At 39.4% G+C, this 18,142-nt stretch overlaps 2 protein-coding genes and 1 long non-coding RNA gene across 11 annotated transcripts in view; 1 reads left to right on the forward strand and 2 right to left on the reverse strand.

Annotated features, from left to right (window-relative positions):
- The first annotated feature begins 15 nt into the window (after window positions 1-15).
- Window positions 16-2,769, forward strand: LOC103394757 (IFI30 lysosomal thiol reductase). 2 transcript variants are annotated; one of them, XM_008332194.3, is made up of 7 exons: window positions 16-284; window positions 847-1,038; window positions 1,401-1,472; window positions 1,572-1,661; window positions 1,797-1,949; window positions 2,239-2,307; window positions 2,557-2,769. In XM_008332194.3, the coding sequence occupies exons 1-7, from the start codon at window positions 147-149 to the stop codon at window positions 2,614-2,616; spliced, it is 774 nt and encodes a 257-aa protein (XP_008330416.1). In that variant the 5' UTR covers window positions 16-146; the 3' UTR covers window positions 2,617-2,769. The 2 variants fall into 2 exon arrangements, with proteins under 2 accessions (XP_008330416.1, XP_024909429.1); XM_025053661.1 differs by having other exon boundaries at window positions 146-279.
- A 417-nt stretch (window positions 2,770-3,186) lies between these two features.
- Window positions 3,187-5,090, reverse strand: LOC112486550 (uncharacterized). The gene is made up of 2 exons (XR_003049025.1): window positions 3,935-5,090; window positions 3,187-3,879 (listed from the first exon to the last, which is right to left on the reverse strand). It is a non-coding gene; the product is annotated as an uncharacterized LOC112486550 (long non-coding RNA).
- Window positions 5,091-6,827: 1,737 nt separating this feature from the next.
- The window catches only part of LOC103394726 (cAMP-specific 3',5'-cyclic phosphodiesterase 4D), a 62,852-nt gene continuing 51,537 nt past the window's right edge, over window positions 6,828-18,142 (reverse strand). For 4 of the 8 annotated variants that reach the window (XM_025053621.1, XM_008332161.3, XM_025053635.1 and 1 more), the window contains 14 exons: window positions 17,419-17,610; window positions 15,820-15,856; window positions 15,638-15,711; window positions 15,503-15,552; window positions 15,272-15,384; window positions 12,334-12,427; window positions 10,300-10,472; window positions 10,103-10,201; window positions 9,776-9,940; window positions 9,584-9,683; window positions 9,305-9,459; window positions 8,823-8,945; window positions 8,012-8,194; window positions 7,199-7,777 (listed from right to left, as the gene is read on the reverse strand). In XM_025053621.1, the coding sequence (XP_024909389.1) occupies window positions 7,199-7,777; window positions 8,012-8,194; window positions 8,823-8,945; window positions 9,305-9,459; window positions 9,584-9,683; window positions 9,776-9,940; window positions 10,103-10,201; window positions 10,300-10,472; window positions 12,334-12,427; window positions 15,272-15,384; window positions 15,503-15,552; window positions 15,638-15,711; window positions 15,820-15,856; window positions 17,419-17,610 (2,137 nt within the window). Of the gene's footprint in view, window positions 7,778-8,011; window positions 8,195-8,822; window positions 8,946-9,304; window positions 9,460-9,583; window positions 9,684-9,775; window positions 9,941-10,102; window positions 10,202-10,299; window positions 10,473-12,333; window positions 12,428-13,697; window positions 15,243-15,271; window positions 15,385-15,502; window positions 15,553-15,637; window positions 15,712-15,819; window positions 15,857-16,957; window positions 17,000-17,418; window positions 17,611-18,142 lie in introns of those variants that run through there. The other 4 variants (XM_008332153.3, XM_008332169.3, XM_017030730.2 and 1 more) reach the window with 3 other exon arrangements.

The raw sequence follows: 18,142 nt of genomic DNA on the forward strand, positions 1-18,142 counted from the left end.
GTTTCACAGGATCCCTGAAGACATCATGCTTATTCAGTCAAAACTGTATTTAATTAGCTGCTGATTAGGACACAGTACTGTGAGCAGAGCAGTGACTTCAGTTTAGCTGCCTTCACTTGTTACACGATTCTCTCCAGCTCTCAGACATGAAGCTTCTAGTTCATTTATCAGTGTTTTTGCTCTTCTGCACTCACAAAAGTTCTGGGATCAGTCACCCTAAACCAGCCTGTCGTTACCCTCCATCTCAGTGGTGTCGGTCACTGGAGATAGCAATTGAATGTAAGGTGAGTGGCAAAATACATCCTTGTATTTATACAAAGTTAATTTTATATATACTTTTATTTCATTTACTTCCAAGGAGAAATAAATATTTGAATTGTAGTATTTGTACTAAAATAATAATAATAATTTAACCAATTTCTTTACTGCACTTGTTTTGTCAATAGCACATTTCTAAAACGTGCATATTTTTTTTCCAAGTAGTTCAAAACATATTTAGTATTTATTGAATTGTTGTCAAAACATGTCATGACATGTGAAACTGTATTCAGGGAGAAAATAGGAGATTTCTTGTTTTGAATCTAAATGTGAATCATGCCTTGATAATTAAACACTGAAGGTTTTCCATGTGACTGTCTGAGGCCTTCTAGGTCAAACAGCCACAGTTCTTTGGTTCTAAGGAGTGGGCAGTTGCTGTAACTTTCTTTAAAAAACATTGTCAACATTTTTATTTAGCAAAAACATTACCAGACAGTCTATTTAATGTTTTTGCATACAGGAAGTCTGGTCTTCTTTCTGTTTGGTATAAACATTTAACAATCACAACAAATGATTGTGTGTGTGTAGGTGCAGAAACAGTGTATGGAGGTAAATGCCACCAGGACACTTCTTCAATCTGTTCCTCCAGTGTCTGTCACTCTCTACTATGAGAGCTTGTGTCCAGCCTGTAGAGTCTTCATCACCCAGCAACTGTTTCCTACCTGGACCATGCTGCAGGACATCATGACCGTCACTCTGGTGCCCTATGGAAATGCTAAGGTGTGGTCATCAGTATTTTTTCCCAACACCTTAAAATGGAAGAACAAAAATTTAATGTTTTTAATGTAAAAATAGAAAATGGTTGATCTACTCCAGTGGTTCTCAATTTAATTTCTGTAATTCCCCACCTCCCAGCCCACAACCCAAACCTCCATGGATTGAGAACCTGATAACATGTATATTTTTATCTGTACAAAACACTATATGAGTTGCTGCCACCTAGTGACCGGAGGCTTATCATTCAAGAATTACAGCAGGGGTACACGTGTGCCATATTACATTGGAAGCCCCTCGTGCCCCCCTCTACCTTGCCCACCTCACTATTAAAGAAGTACTGACCCACTCATACATTACTCTTGTAGGAGATTTCATCAGGGAATTCTCCTTTTACCTGTCAACATGGAGAGCCTGAGTGCAGAGGAAATTTAATTGAGGTTTGTCTTTTTCCTTAGCTGTTTCTTTATCAAGTATTATTGATTTTTATTTTTTTGTAAAAGACGATAATGTTTAAACAACTTTTCTAATTTTTCCAGGCCTGTATCATCCATTTATCCAAACACTCAGCATTTCAAATCATCTACTGCATGGAGTCAGCTGCAGATGTCCTCGGTGCTGCACAGAGTGTGAGCACTAGCTTTATTAAAAACAATCTATGATTTTCTATTAAAGCAAGTGTGAAATGACAGACAGCCTCGTTAGGTTTTCGATGTTATTGCATTTACCCTGATGGTGAGGTCCAGTCTGTTCTGTTGTCACAGTGTCTTCAGCTCTATGCTCCCTCTGTGTCCTGGTCGAGTGTTGACTCCTGCCTGACCACAGGCCTTGGATACAAACTGATGCATGCCAACGCCGCCATGACAAGAGCTCTGAATCCACCTCACACTCATGTGCCCTGGGTCACCTTCAATGGGGTGAAGATTATTTATTATAATTCTATGTAGCATGAAACAAAAGTTCTGTCAAAGAAAAAAATGTTTTTTTAATACTACAAAATCATTAAAAACATGTATTGATTGTACCTTACTTTCAATAACTTAACACACTTTAATTTATTTGTTAGAAAGACAGTATATACAACTCCAGTGCCTAGGAGTTTTGTATGAGTGGTGTTGTTACTGATGGGTTTTCCTGGAGACTGGAGAAGCTGCATAGCATCTCAACAGATGCAAAAGAAAACCTTTTTTTTTATGTTCTTTGCAGGAATACTCCACTGATTATGAGGATAAGGCCATGTCTTCTCTTTTCCATTTAGTTTGCCAGCTTTACAAGGTAAGGACTGAACTGTCGTGGTGCAAAAGGCTATGAATCATGTTAGGCTCATCAGTAGATGAATATTTTTGAAGTTACAATACAAATTAAAATTAACCCTGGACTAAAAATGTAATACAATGTTTTATAGCGTTTCTATTTTTCTATAAGTATTCAATCCAGCTGTCTTACCTTGTCATCAATCACAACCCCATTATTTTTTCTCCAAATAAAGTGACTTGTGTTTTGATGAGACCCCTTTATTTACAGGGGCCAAAGCCTCCAGCCTGCACCGGAGCCCAGGTCAAACTGGACAGAAGTTTCTGCTGAAGATGTCAATCAACTGCATGCTTTTTGGAAAAACATAAGGTCATAATGTTTAATATATTATAAGAAACGGCATATAAATCCACATCTATGTTGCATGATCAGTTATATAAAAAGTGTTTGTCAAACATGCTAATGTAATTTCAAAGTCAAAAATGTATTTGTTTCATTAAGTAATAATTAATCAATGAAGGTGTTTGAGTTCAAATATCATGTGTCCCCTACTTATCCACACAATGCACATTGGAAAACTCTGAAGGCAGTATGTAAAGGGGACAAAGATGTAATAGAAAAATTAGAAGTGAAGGTTTTTGAGATGGCAGTGAGACATGTTTTGGGCTTTGGTTTTGATTGGGTGGTCTTGTGTGAAAGACTGGAGATCAGAGAAACTGCTAAGAAAAAGCAAGTTGGTACATGTACATGTGCAAATGAGAGGAAGTAGGTGTGTCATCAGCAAGTAAGAAAATAGGGAGACCACAGAATATTCTAGGGTTTAGTGAAGGCAGAATTGAAGATGGTTTGTATAATATAATATAATTTATAATAAATAAAAAATTAGTGAGCAGTCTTGAGTAAAATTTTCATGTCATTTATTTGCTTTTTTCTTTGTAAGAGCTCCCCAAAACTTTTTTGGCTGAATTGGGAACTGAAAATATCTTTCTTTAGACAAAATGTTGGAGTGGCAGATGTATACATACATACGTACGTACATACATGTTGTTTACTTGTTTTTTAGGCTCCAGAAACAAAGTCAAATGTCTTATGTTACAGTACTTTGTCTTGACAAAAAGGATTTGAGAATAAATATTATAGTAAAGTTTTTACACAACACAGAGACTGAGACGACAACACAGCATGAACACTTATGGTTGCAGCGTCGATGCAACACAACAGCTCAGCGCAAGCAGCAAATACAGCTGCTTATCAACACATTCAACACTGTATGGCACTGAAGTTCTCCTCTAAAAGAGCCAAAATGCTAGCATTTTTCAGCATGCTTATTAAAGACGCATCGCATCAACAACATACTCAGATTTTCAGTAAATCGGAGTATAAACGGTTTAAGATACCCTGGTGTTTGTGTTCAGCATTGCTTCTTTTTTGAGCTTGTGCATTTTTTCTAAGCGACCCTTTTTACTTTAAGTCTTTGTGCTGCAGGAAAGATAAAAAAAGAAAAATTCACTAGATGGAATTGGTGTAAGAATTTTTGTTAGTTTTTTTATTTTAAAAAGAAACGTCTCATAAAATTTGTCAAATAAATTAAACCTGCAAATGGACTTAATTTGATATTGATTCATAAAATTTGTCAAATAAATTAAACCTTCAAATGGACTTAATTTGGCTAGAGATATTACTGCTGTGCTTTTATACTGACATAAATGCAGAGTAAATAAATTCAACTTATTACATTTTTGCCACCCTTTTTTTATAAATTGGTCAAGTACATTGAAGACGTATCAGACCATTGTACGTATTTCACATCTACCCACAAGTTCAGTCTACTTTGAAACTCTTTGGACTGTTAAAATGATTCATTTGAAGCTAAAAAAAAAAAAAATTCAAATGGCAGCAGGAGGCAAGATATTAAAACAGCAAATTGATCTCTCAACACCAGGTATCAGGTGACTCCCATCTCATATTCTATAAGGCCTAGCGATAAAGTATACAGTATATACTTGCTGTGCTGATGAAATACTGTTAGTGTTCCCCACTACTGTCTAACCAGCAAGTGAATCAAATCCTGTGTAGTGTTTTTTTTCCACTTCCTAGTCTTGTCCTTCAAAGTAACCATTGTTGATCTAGAGTCTAGACAGACGTACTTGGGACAGAAACAGTCAAAAAACGACACACAATCTCAGGTATCCGATTATGAAAAGGCTGAACAGACTCATCCTATGCTGCACAAAATCTATTAAATTGTCTGCTTTGAATATCATTGACATCTATCATCTGTAAAAACTAACACTATAAGTCTGTGACTTTCCATACAATCATCTGGTTAAAACCTCTAGATGTAAAAATGTACACAATCGTAGGCTGGCAGGTGTGAGATTTTCTTAGCACTCATGGTACACAGTTAACCCAATGGAGTTTTGACAACTAAATGTAGACAATCAGTTCACTAACTACATATGATTGATTTGTCTCAGGAAATAAGAAGAAGCTGTGCTGTTTGTGTTGCTGGGCAGGACAGGGGAGTGACAGCAATCTACATTCATCTGTGGGGAAGATAAAGAAGTCAGGACTTGGTGAGTGGCTTTTTTTAAAAATTTTAATAATACAAATATACTCTATACTGTATACTGTGTATAAGTATATTTTATATTTTTGGGCGGGCACATGAATGTATATTAGTTTCACTGCTGCTTATTTTTATAATTGTGACATAAGCATTTTTGGTTACATCTCCTGTGTGAGGGCCGCCATTTTGGATCTCTGTTTTTACATTAAAACACAGTAAAAAAAAAGATCCTTATGGCACTACATTAAAACACAGTAAAAAAAAAAAAGAAGATCCTTATGGCATTGTAATAATAAAAGTCTACGTTATCTTATACATGTTAGGACAGAATTGGCAAAATAAATTATAGTCATACGTAAAATGCAATGTCACCACTAGATGGTGCTAAGTTCAGCACAGTGCATTAGTATCTACCGACAGACGGTTTTCCCTTAGCTTTTTGTGTCAAAGGCACTACTGAGTTCCAATGTGCTCAGTTTAGGGTCTGTTGTAATAAGTAATACAGACAGATGAGCAGTGAGCTCAGATGTGTTGTACTTTAACGTCACTAAATATTGTTGGGCAGTTATTACTTTTAAAAAGGTAACTGCTGTGCTGTCAGAGCAGATGCTACAACAGTATATTGTACTTTTTTTAACATTCTGCTTCAATCATTTTAACCACGACTAAGAAAATCTAAAATGAAGAGTAAATCTTCTGGGTCACTCTGCGTCTGTTATCCTACATTATACTTAGTTATGCACTTATCAGTTGGCAAAACACTAAGCTTTAGCAGCCAATGTTACCTGACCTAGAATAACAAACAGGACAACAACTATTTACTTGGAAATTATTGTAGTACCACATTCTCAAAACTGTAATAAATATATTGCAACAACATACTTGGTGAAAGAAACATTAATGTTTAATAATGTGTATAAACTTTAATGAACTTACAGTAAAATACTACCCTGTATTTTACTACTACTACTACCCTGTAGTTTGTCTGGATAGTTTGAGGTTTGATCTATCTGTACTAGATTTGCAAAAATAATTGAATCCAGTTGCACTGTGAATGAGTTCTAAAGCTACTTTACTGTGATTACTTGTTGTCATAACATCACAGAGACGCAACACCACATGTAGCCAAAGGATTAGAAAAAGAGATTTATGTGAATCTATATGAAACAATAGACCTACATCTGTGCTGTGATTATTATAATTATTCATTCTGTTATTAATATCATTATTACTCTGTATTGTGCAGTCACTTCCCTGCCCTGTCCTGGCTCCCAGCATCAGTTATGCTGAACTGTTGCTGTGATCAGTTGTGATCAGTAGGCCTACACTTAGTGAAGCCCTTTGTGAGTGACTAAATAGGAGAGCTGTACAGCAGAGATGGTAAAGTGCTACTGTGGACCGGAGGCACCCTGTTTAAAAAAAACTGCTTTAAAAGCACAAAAACATAGAACGGGAGCAGCAGACGCACGACATAGAAGATCCTAAAGTCCTACAGTCGAAAACCTAAAACAAGGACAACATTTAATAATCTCTGATTGTAAAAAAAAGGAGACAGTTTTTGTCATTTTAACACATTCGTCTGGATTTCGATCTCAGTGGTGCTACACGTTAGATTGAATAATCATTTTGATTGCCTATGTTGCCATGGTTTAATTAAAGGGATTATATTAAATAAAGATAAAAACAAATTAAACACAGAACTTCAACCAGCCTGGGGTCAGTGGCAGGTCAGGGGTACCCATTACATCCATGCTACATTAAAATGTATTTAGTTTTTCTTCATACCTGAGGTATCCATTTTTTTAACTGCTCGACTACTTCCTGTATTTTTTTTGGTAAAATCAGTTATATTTGTCACATCATTCTCAGAAAAAAAAAACTTTTAAAGTGACTCAAACTTTGTATCTAAAACTAAAACTGTGATGCAAAAATATTTTCCAAGACCCTGTTGAACCACCATAATCCACATTCACCGCTTCGGTCCTGAAGTTGCAGAGAGTTATTTCAGAGGAAGACATTTCCTTGTACTTGTGTAGTTGTTGTATCACAGTCTCAGCTTCAATTTTCTCGCAGGTAAAAAAAAAGTCAAAAACTGAAGCTACAACAAAGCTTGATGGGAACCAAAGGGAATATGCCCCCTGAACTGAGGCTAAAATGATTCTTTCCCTGCTGAAAAGTCAAATAAATGCAAGAGGGAAAATCCCTCTGTTCTATAGCGAGGGTGTCTCCAGTGTAAAGGGACTGTGGTGATTTTATAGACTTTATTTAAAAAAGCCTGCCCTGCCCCTGTGTGTCCTCACACCCGGGGCTGTGTCTGTGAGGCAGGGCAGGTTGTGCTGGTTGTTACGTGTCCATACAGAGGCAGACGACCTCCTCGCCCTCCCGACTCAGTTCTCCATCTCCGTCTGACTCCCCCTGTTCCTGGGAGTCCAGCGCCTTGTGACAATGAGGGCTTTGCATCGACATGGCAGCCAGACTTAGGGTCCGCGGTGGGTGAGGTGAAGGGGGGCGGTACCTTGTGTTGCTTCTGCGAGGGTCCGGGGACAGAGAAGGAGAAGAGGAGGAGTCATGATGCCTCTCACCGCCAGACTGAGACTCCTCCTCCAATGGACTCTCTGGGTCAGATTCCTCCTCCTCCTCTTCCTCTTCTTCCTCAAGAGTAAGTTCAAACTGGAACTTGTCCCCTCCGCTTCCTCCTCCTCCACCTGAATGAACTGATCCTCCCCCTCCACCTCCTCCTCCACCAGGCTCTCCCTCACAGTGGTGCTCCTCTGGGCTGCTGGGCGATGGGCTGCGAGGAATCATGCTCTGGTACCACTCCCTGTTGTCCTCCAGAGTGTCCAGGATGTCCTGAGCATCGGGATGCACCAGGTCTGCCCAGGTCTCCCACAGCGGGTGGACGATGAAGTCGATGAAGCCCACCTAAGAATAAAAGGTATTTTAATCAGTAATTAACAAGAAAATGCTAAAAAAAAAAGTCCAGAAGTTTCGTCTGTTAACCTTAAGAGAACCCCAGAGCCAGATCTCCCCAAGTAATTTTACGACATATGGATAATGTTATTATTGTTATTACCTGTGCAATGTTGTACATGGACTATTTCACTTAGTAAATAGTGGAGCAATTCTACTGATTTAAGTCTTAAAAAGGATCTTTACCTGGTTCTTCTCAATTGAAGCATTGTGTTTGTCACACATGGCACTGATCTCCATACCCTTGTCTCGCTCTCTGTCTCCCTGTGTGAAGAACTCCACCGTGATGCGGTCTGTCCACTGTCGATACAGCTCCAGAGGTTTGGTGGGGTTACTGAGGTCGGCACAGTGGACCATGTTCTGCAAAACCTGTGGGAGAAAATCTCAGATAAGTCATGGGAACTTGTTGGGAGGTTGTGTGCAATATTTGTCTAAGTGGGTTTTTTTTCTGATTTTACACCAAAAAAAAACTAATTTTTTTTTTACCCCATGCCAATTACAGATATAAAGTAAAGTCACTAAATTACAGTGATTTTTTTTTCACTTTAGACTTCAGATATACTGATGCTATGGCACGTGTTTGTCCAGCAGGTAGCAGCACAGTCACACACTCTTCCTGTCTGTGCATCCAAACCGCAGTTCAGTGGTTTGTGCACAGGGTGACGTACAAACATGCTTCTGTCTGCATCAGCTCGTGTTTAACCTTTAACTATTTCCCAGCCAACTCTTTTATCAAAGCTTTATTTTCTGCTATGTTTTAGTAATAACTGTAAACCTTGTACTTTTTTGGCAGTTTTGAAAAATCGACATTTTGGATTGTGCTTTCTCCAGTTGTAACAAAGGTTAACTGGCTGCTAAATGTGTCTAGATATTAACAAAGGTTAACTGGCTGCTAAATGTCCCGCAGATATTTAGATAAAATATCTACAATCAGTTTATATCTGCTATTCTTGAAGGAGTGATGTGCTTCTTTATAGTCAGCAGGGGGAGCTCTCACCTGAATGCGATCAGAATAGTTGTCCAGCAGCAGGACTCCTAGACTCGTCACTTTCTTGGTTTCCACCATTGTCTTCATGCCTGCCAAGAAGTTCATGTGTTTGGACATGTCCGTGGCCAGCACCTGAAAAGTACGGTCTTCATCAGTTGTAGGAAAAACTAGAAGTAATTCAATGTAAAGCCATCATTGTGTCACTGTTTTTTTTTTTTCATTAAGTCATTAAGATTCTGCATCACTATATTATACTATAAAAGCAACGGTAAAAAAAAAACATATCCAGTATTTAACAGTGAAGTAGCAAACATTAAACATGGTTTGATAAGATGGTATAACACAAAGATGATTATTTAAGGACAGATGTTACCTGATGTTTGCTTCATATAAAAACAAAATATTCCCACTGGCTCAAATGTAAACTACCCTGTACAAATCCACACTACCCACAAATGAATAAATGTCCAGAAAATAAGGTAAAAACCTACCATGTCAATCACCATCTTCCGAAGTGAGTCTCTGAGCTTCTTGCTGAGGTTTTGGAAAATGTCACAATTGTCTTCCTGTAGTAGTTTGAAGCCAACAGCGAGGTGGTGGTTCTCCAGCACCGAGGTATCGTTGTACATCACGGCCAACTCAGAACCTGTGGATTGGAATGACGACAGGTAAATTATACTGTAGGGTCAGAACCAAAATTAAAATGTTGGTTTGTTTGTCAGTTTTTCTTGATTTTTATGAAATTTTTCTTTGTGAAAAATAGAACCCACTGGTGTCGATGAGAAACTGGTTTGTGACTCCAGGGTGGTCTACGTCGTGGATGGCACTGGCGAACAGAGTAGCCATGATCTCCAGATCCGTGAACACTGCCTGTGAAAGACAAGAATTTTAAAAAATCTCATTATAAAAAAATAGAAATCTTTGACTTGTCCAGTAGTTTTTTGTTCTTTTTTTAAACTGACCTCCAAAGCTGGAGTGGACAGAAGGACATGTGTGGACTGGACCACATCAGCTGCATGGATGTTATTGTGGTAGGCTACATCAGCGTGGTAGTGGTCCTCCAAGGTCATCATGAAGGTGATGAAGGTGTCGGCTGGGATTTTAAAGGTTTTTAAAAGATCTCTCTCCTAAGAAAAGAAGGAAAAAAAAATAATTGTAAAAGAACTGAAATAAATATCTGTCATAACTCATTTCTCCACACACGGAATACTATAACAAAGAATAAAATGTGCAGAACATTAAATCAACTGTGACTTCCTGTTGGAATGCATAAGCAGAAAAGCCCGTACCTGGAAGACGGAGTACATCACCACCGTAAGCGGGCGGTTCCCGGAATATTCTGCTATTTTGAAGATATCCAAACCCCAACGATTAATGTCCTCAATCTCCTTCAATAGTAAAAAAAACACATCCATGAACATCTGGGGTTTGTGTGTGTGTGTGATTTTGTGTGTGACGTCTGATGAGTTGATGTGTTTGAACTCACTTTGCCCAGCATACTCTCGTTCGGTGCCTTGACTCCAAAGCGAGGGATGCAGGCGTTGGCGAGGCTGGGACTCTGTGTGGCCTTCTTCACACCACTGATCTGTGACATCGGCCTCTTCTTCTTCTCCTTCTCCTTAATGGGTGGAGACAGGATCTCCACATCATGTTGCTTCTCTGTGGTGGGTGCACAATGACAAATTTCAGACAAATCATCTTTTCAAGTCTTGGTTGGACCATCATGCATCATTCTGCCCTGTTTTCTTTCTTTTGACTACTTTCGTCAAGGTGGGTGCACAATGACAAATTTCAGACATCATGCAGAATTCTGCCCTGTTTATTTTCTTTTGACTACTTTCGTCAACAGTCACTAACGCAGGTCAGATGTCATTCCCCTCTGCTTCCATACATATTTTCCTTATATTCTTTATAATAATATAATACAGTTTGTTTTACCAACTACCTGTTGACTGTTTTCAGACTTTTTTATAAATGTAAGTCACATTGTTCAACATGAGTCGACATTTAGCAATACAGAGTTATTTCCCACGCTAGCAGACACTTCCACACTCCACGTCAGTATAGCTATTTTCCAAGTGTAAACGCATAAAAAACAGAGAAAAATTCAAGCACAATAAATATTTGTATTTTTCAGGGATTAAAGGTGAAATGCAAAACATATAAACGACAGAAATGGTTTTGACTAAATCGTGAGGTTTTAAATAATTAAATCCACTAAAATGTTACATCCTTAACACAAAACCACTGAAATCCCGTCCAAAACGATCTTTACAACCACAGGTTCAGCTCGTTTTATATCGCCTCCATTTGATGTTTTGACTCAAACGTGCTCAAACAGCTGACACGATGGTTGTGTAGAAAGTGACTCATCAGTATTTTGTACAATCCAAGAAAACGCTACTCCTGTTTTAACATGCAGACAGAGAAAGCTTCAGCCGGCGTCCAGACGTCATCCCAATCCATGTGTATTCATCAGCACAGTGGATGGAATTATTCCAGAAAATCTTCCAGCTCTCAGCAGCCATCAAAAAACAGGCAGAGCGACCTGAGTGACAGTGTCACACTAGTTGCTGTCTGGTCTCTCTCACCTCTCTCACTGTGCCTCCTCTTCCTCACACCCAAAACCAAGTGGCTCATTTCCGAATGTGGCTGAGCTTCATGTCGAGCGGCTCATACGAAACCAGATTCCAACTAACGGCTCCATCGTCATTCTGCCGGACCTCCATGCTGCTGGCAGGGCTGCTAAAGACTGAGCCTCCGATTGATGCAACACGCCGTCTAATAATATTGCACCCTGTTGCTACGACAACACCACGCACTGTGTCCGGGAATGCTGTCTGACTCTGTGCCTCTGTCTCTTTAAGAGAAAGACAAATCATCACCTTCTCCATCAATCCTGCCCAACAATCAGTCATCTCCTTTCTTTTATTGGGATTATTGTTTTGTGAATTTTTGTCGATGATTTTTTTTCCTACTTAAGCCCCACTGATGCTAATTAACAATCTGAATATTATTGTTCATGGATTTCTAAATCCAAAATCAGATCATACACACGTACCTCTCGACTGTAAATGGTCTGGGAATTTTTTTTATTTTTTAATTATGACGGTAAGTGGTGGTTACTCAAATTGGACGACCAAAAGATTTGTGGTCCGATTCTGACACAACAACGCCACCTGTTGGTTAAAAACCTTTTAAAATGGAATTCCTTGAATTCTTTGACTTGTTTTTCAGTTCGAGGTGACAGACAGTAAGGATACAAAATAGCATCCTTAGCAAAAGGTTAACTGCTGCCTATGTACTGTCGTGCTGGTGACAGTAAACGAAACAGAAAGAGCAGACACAGGACAGCAGGAGCCGTGTTAATCTTTCTTCCTGCTCAAGGATTCTGGGGACGTCATCTAATTTCAGCAGAAACAAATGAGCAGAGACACGCCTCCTACTCACTCACTATCATGTCCAGAGCGTGAATTTCTAAAAGTGGAGTGTGTTGATGATTGGGTGTGTTCAAACTCACCTAAAAAGGTGTTGGCGATGAACTCTGACACTTGGTTCCCTGAGCGGCTGGTCTCTGACAGCTGCGTCAGCTCACGGTTTAGCATCCTCTTAAACTGTGTGGACAAACACAGAGAAACAAACGGTGGGTCAGTCCAATTAAGACAAACAGGAAAACTTGAATTAGAAGTAAACAGTCAAATCTTCATGTACACATAAATGATCTACATATCAGTGTTGGAAATACTGCATTTTCTGCAAACCATGTAAATTAGATTATCATAATGACAACCATATTAACTATGCAATTTCTACAGTGTGAATACAACACCTTAAAGACACTTTACTGTAAATTAATCAGCTTTGTACCTAACTGTATGTCTTTGAAAATGTCTAAATAAATATTAAATAAATGACTACTATAGAAAAAAAATCCATGTCTATTAATTTGAATTTTTCTTTTAAAATGTAAAATTAAATATAAATAAAAAGATGTTTTTCTCTGTGTCCCTATCACTGATGTGAACTACACAGAGCCAGAACCAGATGTTATGGATCATTTTAACAAAATTAAAAGGGAATTCTTTAAATTGTACATTCATTAAAAACATTTTTTAAAAATCAGAGTTTGGTGTAGGTCATCAAAAGAAATTGTCAAGACTTTGTGTGCTTTTAAACTTGTGTTTTTACTTGTTGAGAATTCAAACCCATCTGTGGACGTCACCTGTTTGTTTTTGTTTGTTTACTAAAATAAAGGTCGTCCAGTTCTAATGTCTCTGCTCTGAGAATTTGACCCTGAACAGAAAAAAGCAGCTGAACATACAGTGTGTGAACATGACGTTACCAATGAAAAAAAAAACCCCAGTAAAACACAGAAGGGGTCAGTGTTTGGCGTTTGACTTTTATCACAGTAGCAGCTTCTACATCGATTATGTAACAGCCTTGGTATGTGGTGTCTGAAGGAGGGAGGGAGGGGGGGCTTTGGGGGGCAGGGTGATGCTGTGATGCTGCAACACACACACACACACACAAACTTAACTGTAATAATTCTACTCTTTGCCTGATGACACAAAAGATATTTTACAAACATCATATTTCACAAACAGCCCAACACACACACACACACACACAGTGACAGAGGCACACACACATTTTGACAAATGACATGCTACAGCCACGGCTCCCAAGAACGTCCTGAACATTATCTGCATTTCTGCCATTCACCATTTTTCTCAATGACACACTGACTGACGCACGCACACACACACACACACACACACACACACATTTTCAACATTCAGCCGGGGATCAAACAGTCAGGCTCACGGAGCTTCCACCTCATCCCAGAGTAAACAACCAAAGCAGGCGGCGCTGCATGTCGCTCACCTGTCTGAGTCTCCGGCAGAGACCAACCCAGAACAACAACGTAAGCATGTTACAACCCACATGTTGATGCTAGGAGTCGGTGAGGTCCAAAAAACATCAAGTTTTCCAGGATTAGAGACGGACTACCATCTGCAGCCCAGGTCCCTGCTCTTCACGAACAACAAGGACGGACACTTTAAAATGAAGTTCCAAGAGTCCCATGTGCTGTCCGGTGGGTCACGGGGGTGGGATGGTCAGAGGGAGGGGACGGGTCGGGGTAAAGCTGAGAATGTGGTGTGGCATGGTGGAAGAAAAAAGGTGATACTGCAGTCGTTCATCCCACTACTGTCACACTCTGTCAATGAGGAGCATGAAGAGAGAAAGAGAGAGAGAGAGAAAGAGAGAGAGAGGCAGGGAGGGAGAGGCTGTGAGAACCCCCCCCACTCCACCACTCCCCCTCCCACCAATCCTCTGACATAGACGCTGTTGCTCCCTCTCTGCCCAATCAGATTTCGCTGACTTCAGGGGCTGGGTGGAGGAGACTTCTGTGATTGGCTGACCGTGAGGTAGAGGAGGTTTGTGTGCAGCAGCCAGACAGTGCAGTGAAAAAAAGGACGATGTAAAGTGTGAGGGAGAAGCTGATCAATTCTCTCAGAGGCAGAAGCCATTCACAAACATCAGTCCAGCAAACTGGACCTTAGGTCCGAGACGTAATTGTTTTTTTATATATAATTATTATATATATATTTTTTTTATATTTTTTTTTCCTACGAACCTCTCGGTCTGATTTGTGTCTTGCAGTTCTTCATCCATAACATATGGAGCAGGTTTTGCAAATTATATTTCATAAATACACTATGTCAGAACCTAATGTCTACTTGTTTTAATCCCACTCTGATGTGCTCTGCTGTTGGAACATTTATACCATTCAGATGATAGACAAGAACAGCTGTTGACATAGACAGAAGAGCTGCCAAGAAAAGAATCAGAGAAGAAGAATATTTGTCTCTGATTGCTCGTTTCACCAATGACTGAGCCACGAATACGAACAGGACGGACTATAATTGCTTTGGTGCAGAGATATCAGAGCCAAAATAGCAATTTTGGGAAGAACATAGTGTCTTGAAGAGCATGAGCCCATCAATCAAGTCCGGTGGACAGATGTAGATCCAAAATGCGATCAAGAAGAAAAGAATGATTGACTTTAAAAGTGCATCGTGTAACGACTAAAATATGCAAGTGAGAAGATACGTATCATCATACATGAAGGCTAAAAAAGGCTTAACATAATAACCACAATGCCTTCACTGACCTAAAAAACAAATTTCAGGTGGTTGAACCTTAGAGCTACATCTGTAACTGTTTATGATTCACCTCTTGAGACATTGTCAGTGCCCAATCCCAAGATAATAACAAGCTATTCAAGATGAACTAGAAAAACAAACACAGAGTTTCCTCTGAACTCTTCCAGTAGAGACAGTTTAACCAGGTGAATCATTCAGCTTCACTTCCATTAAAAACCAGCAGTGACTTAACCCTGCTCATCAGACAACAGTCACCTTCACGGGGGTCTGTACGACCTGTTCAGCCCTCACCTTATTGGATGCCATCTCGCTGACAGAATTTCTTGTCTGCAGCGTCTCTAACTGGTCCAAACACCAGTCCAGCTCCTCCAGTGTCTCCACAGCCAACTTCTGGTAAGGCTCCTCTGAAAGGGCACAGATCAGAGAGAATGAATTGAAATAAATATATTTTTATACCAAGGTTTATTCCTGTGTCATATACAGTCAGCCTTTATGGTTCGTACATCACATATTGACACTGACCTGCCAGACATGGCTTACACAGGGACGGCTGGTTGCTCCCAGAAGGCCGCCTGCAGAGGAACACAGGTAAAGGTGGAAGGATTTTTACCAAGAACTACTGCAGTTTTTTCGTGGACTGTGTTTTTCTGCTCTTACCTGTTGCCCACACGGTCTTGTAGATGTGTCAGAGCTGCAACGTTACTTCGCACGGTTCGTAAACTCGCCAGAACCTTAAATACAAAAAAATCAAATTCACCTTTTGTTGATGACTGTATATATATATTATAATACATTGTACATTATCTTATATATTGAGGGAAATACACTGAAACACTGACCTGTGCGAATGGAGTCACGATCATGTCTTCTCCATGTCTGCAAAATCAAAACCAGACACAAAAGATAAAGATGAAAAAAAAAAAAAACAACTAAATATTTTACCATGTAAATCCAAAGACGTCCAGAAACACAGGAAGAAACTGTTGGTAATAATTCAGTCTCTGCTGTCAGTGCTGTGTTATGGTCTGTGTGAGGATTTATTCTGGGTCTGAAGACGTGAAGGTGACAGACAGGCAGAAGAGTCCTGTACGTTTTTGTTTCCACAACTACGAGTTAAAACCAAACACTGACTTTAACAAAAATACAAACAGTATAGACTTAGCTCATTGTTCAGTGAAATGTGTAACAATGCAGAAACAATGCAGTTCATGTCATTGGATATAACACTGTGCATCCAACCACCAGACCATCTTAAACATTCAAAGGGGGGCGTATTATATATATATGCAGTTTCTTTAAACAACTGTTTTCCTCACCCCACCCCCCACCCCGTCCTGAGCAACTGGTTTCTGTGAAAGGGGGGCGTATTATATATATATGCAAATTAATATGAATTCCGCGATGTCTAAATAAAATGTTAGTGGTATGTTTTGGTCCAAATGCTAGTTTCTTTAAACAACCCCCCCCCTTTACTTTTAATATTTTTATAATAATTTTTTTTATCATTTTAATTTAATGTGGTTTCAGACACACTTCCGGATTTTGACATATTCACTCCACAGACAAAGATCTTTGAACCAAAGTTGCATAATACCCTCCTCCCCCTTTAAATTCCACCACTCTGGTGGTAAACATTCGTGCATTAGTTGATGAACTGATGCTGATGATCTGGATGTGCTCACAGTGACACAACATGCACCTTATTACCATCTGGACATTGAATAAAACCCATGCTGCAGCTGAGGGGAAACTCTCTGCACCTCTGTTCAGCAGAACCTTTAACATCACTATAAAATAATCAGGTTCTATTGGTTTCTTTTGTGTTTTTTTTTTAGTTTAGTAATTGTCCTTCCATGGACTCACATCTCCATCTGTGTCAAAGGTATGTTTAAGGAACATTTTAGTTTTTAAGATAAAAGCAAATTCGATCCAAAGAGGCAGAGAGAAAGTCACAGCAACCTTCACACTGTATCTCACCGAGGAGGCCAATTGACTTCACAGTTCTTCAATCCATCCTCCCTTCAAAAGAAAGGAGCAACAGCTATTGATGGTGGGAGAGGCTACATTAAGACTCTGGTTCAAAGAGGCTGAAAACTGCACAGAAAATACTGAAGTCTGTCTTTTAAAGGTTTTTCTACAGGAGGCCGTTTACGTCAAGTGAGTCCTAGTAGAAACTTCATTCATTTTGCCTGGGAAAATCTGAAGAAAGTCAAAATTTATTTTGCTGAAATGCGTTGAAATATGTCTTAATTTGAAAGATCAGATTTGAAAGATATATATATCAACATATTGGATGTGTACATCATCTGCGGTCAGTAAAACATCTACAGTTGTTCTTGGCAATCTACGCCACAAACACACATTAATGAAGCAGCTTGGGTTTTAAAAAAAAACAACAAAAAAAAAACAAACAAAAACACCATCCCAGAAAGACTCACAGGTCACTCGCAGTTGATGAATTGCGGGACATGGTTTTGGGAGAAAGGTCAAAGTCCGAGTCAGAGCGGTAGAGAAAGGACTCCCGGCGCTGACTGTGAGGGTAGTTGGCCTGTAGTACCAGACCAGAACCAGGACTGGTCTGGCAGTCCAGTGGACTGCGACCCACAGAGAGGCCATTCTCCACGTCAAAACTGCAGGAAAAGACAGAGACAAAATGCATTCGTTACAGTTTATTCTCTGTCCATAAGACAAAGAAGTGACAACATTTAAGCCAGGAGGAATTACATTATATACTTTCACATAAACGGAATGTTTTTGGAGCACGTTTGTGACGACAGCATCACCCTGTCATGACAAGCTGTGACGAAAATGAAGGAGATTTCAAACTTTCTCAGATTTAACGAATGAGAAGCTGACGCAGTTTGAAGCTGAGATAAGAGAATTTTACACACTCTGGCCTTGAAGCCATCGACTGAAGAACTCAATGAGTTTATCTTTCAGAGAACAGTCTTTTGTTTTCAGATGCAACATCATCAAATGACATTATTAAATCTATTTAGTAATCGTTAAGGCGGATCATTAAGGTGGACTGCTCTGGAGTACGTTTCTGTTCAAAGATGGATCTTTCATATCCAGTGGAAAATCTCCACTCTCCGACACCTTAATGTGTTTCATGTTCGTCACAGGATGATTGATAAATGGAGACCTTCTGCTGGGAAGTTA

This window comes from Cynoglossus semilaevis, chromosome 2 (genome assembly GCF_000523025.1).
Source record: "Cynoglossus semilaevis isolate Cse_v1.0 chromosome 2, Cse_v1.0, whole genome shotgun sequence".
Lineage (NCBI taxonomy): Eukaryota > Metazoa > Chordata > Actinopteri > Pleuronectiformes > Cynoglossidae > Cynoglossus > Cynoglossus semilaevis.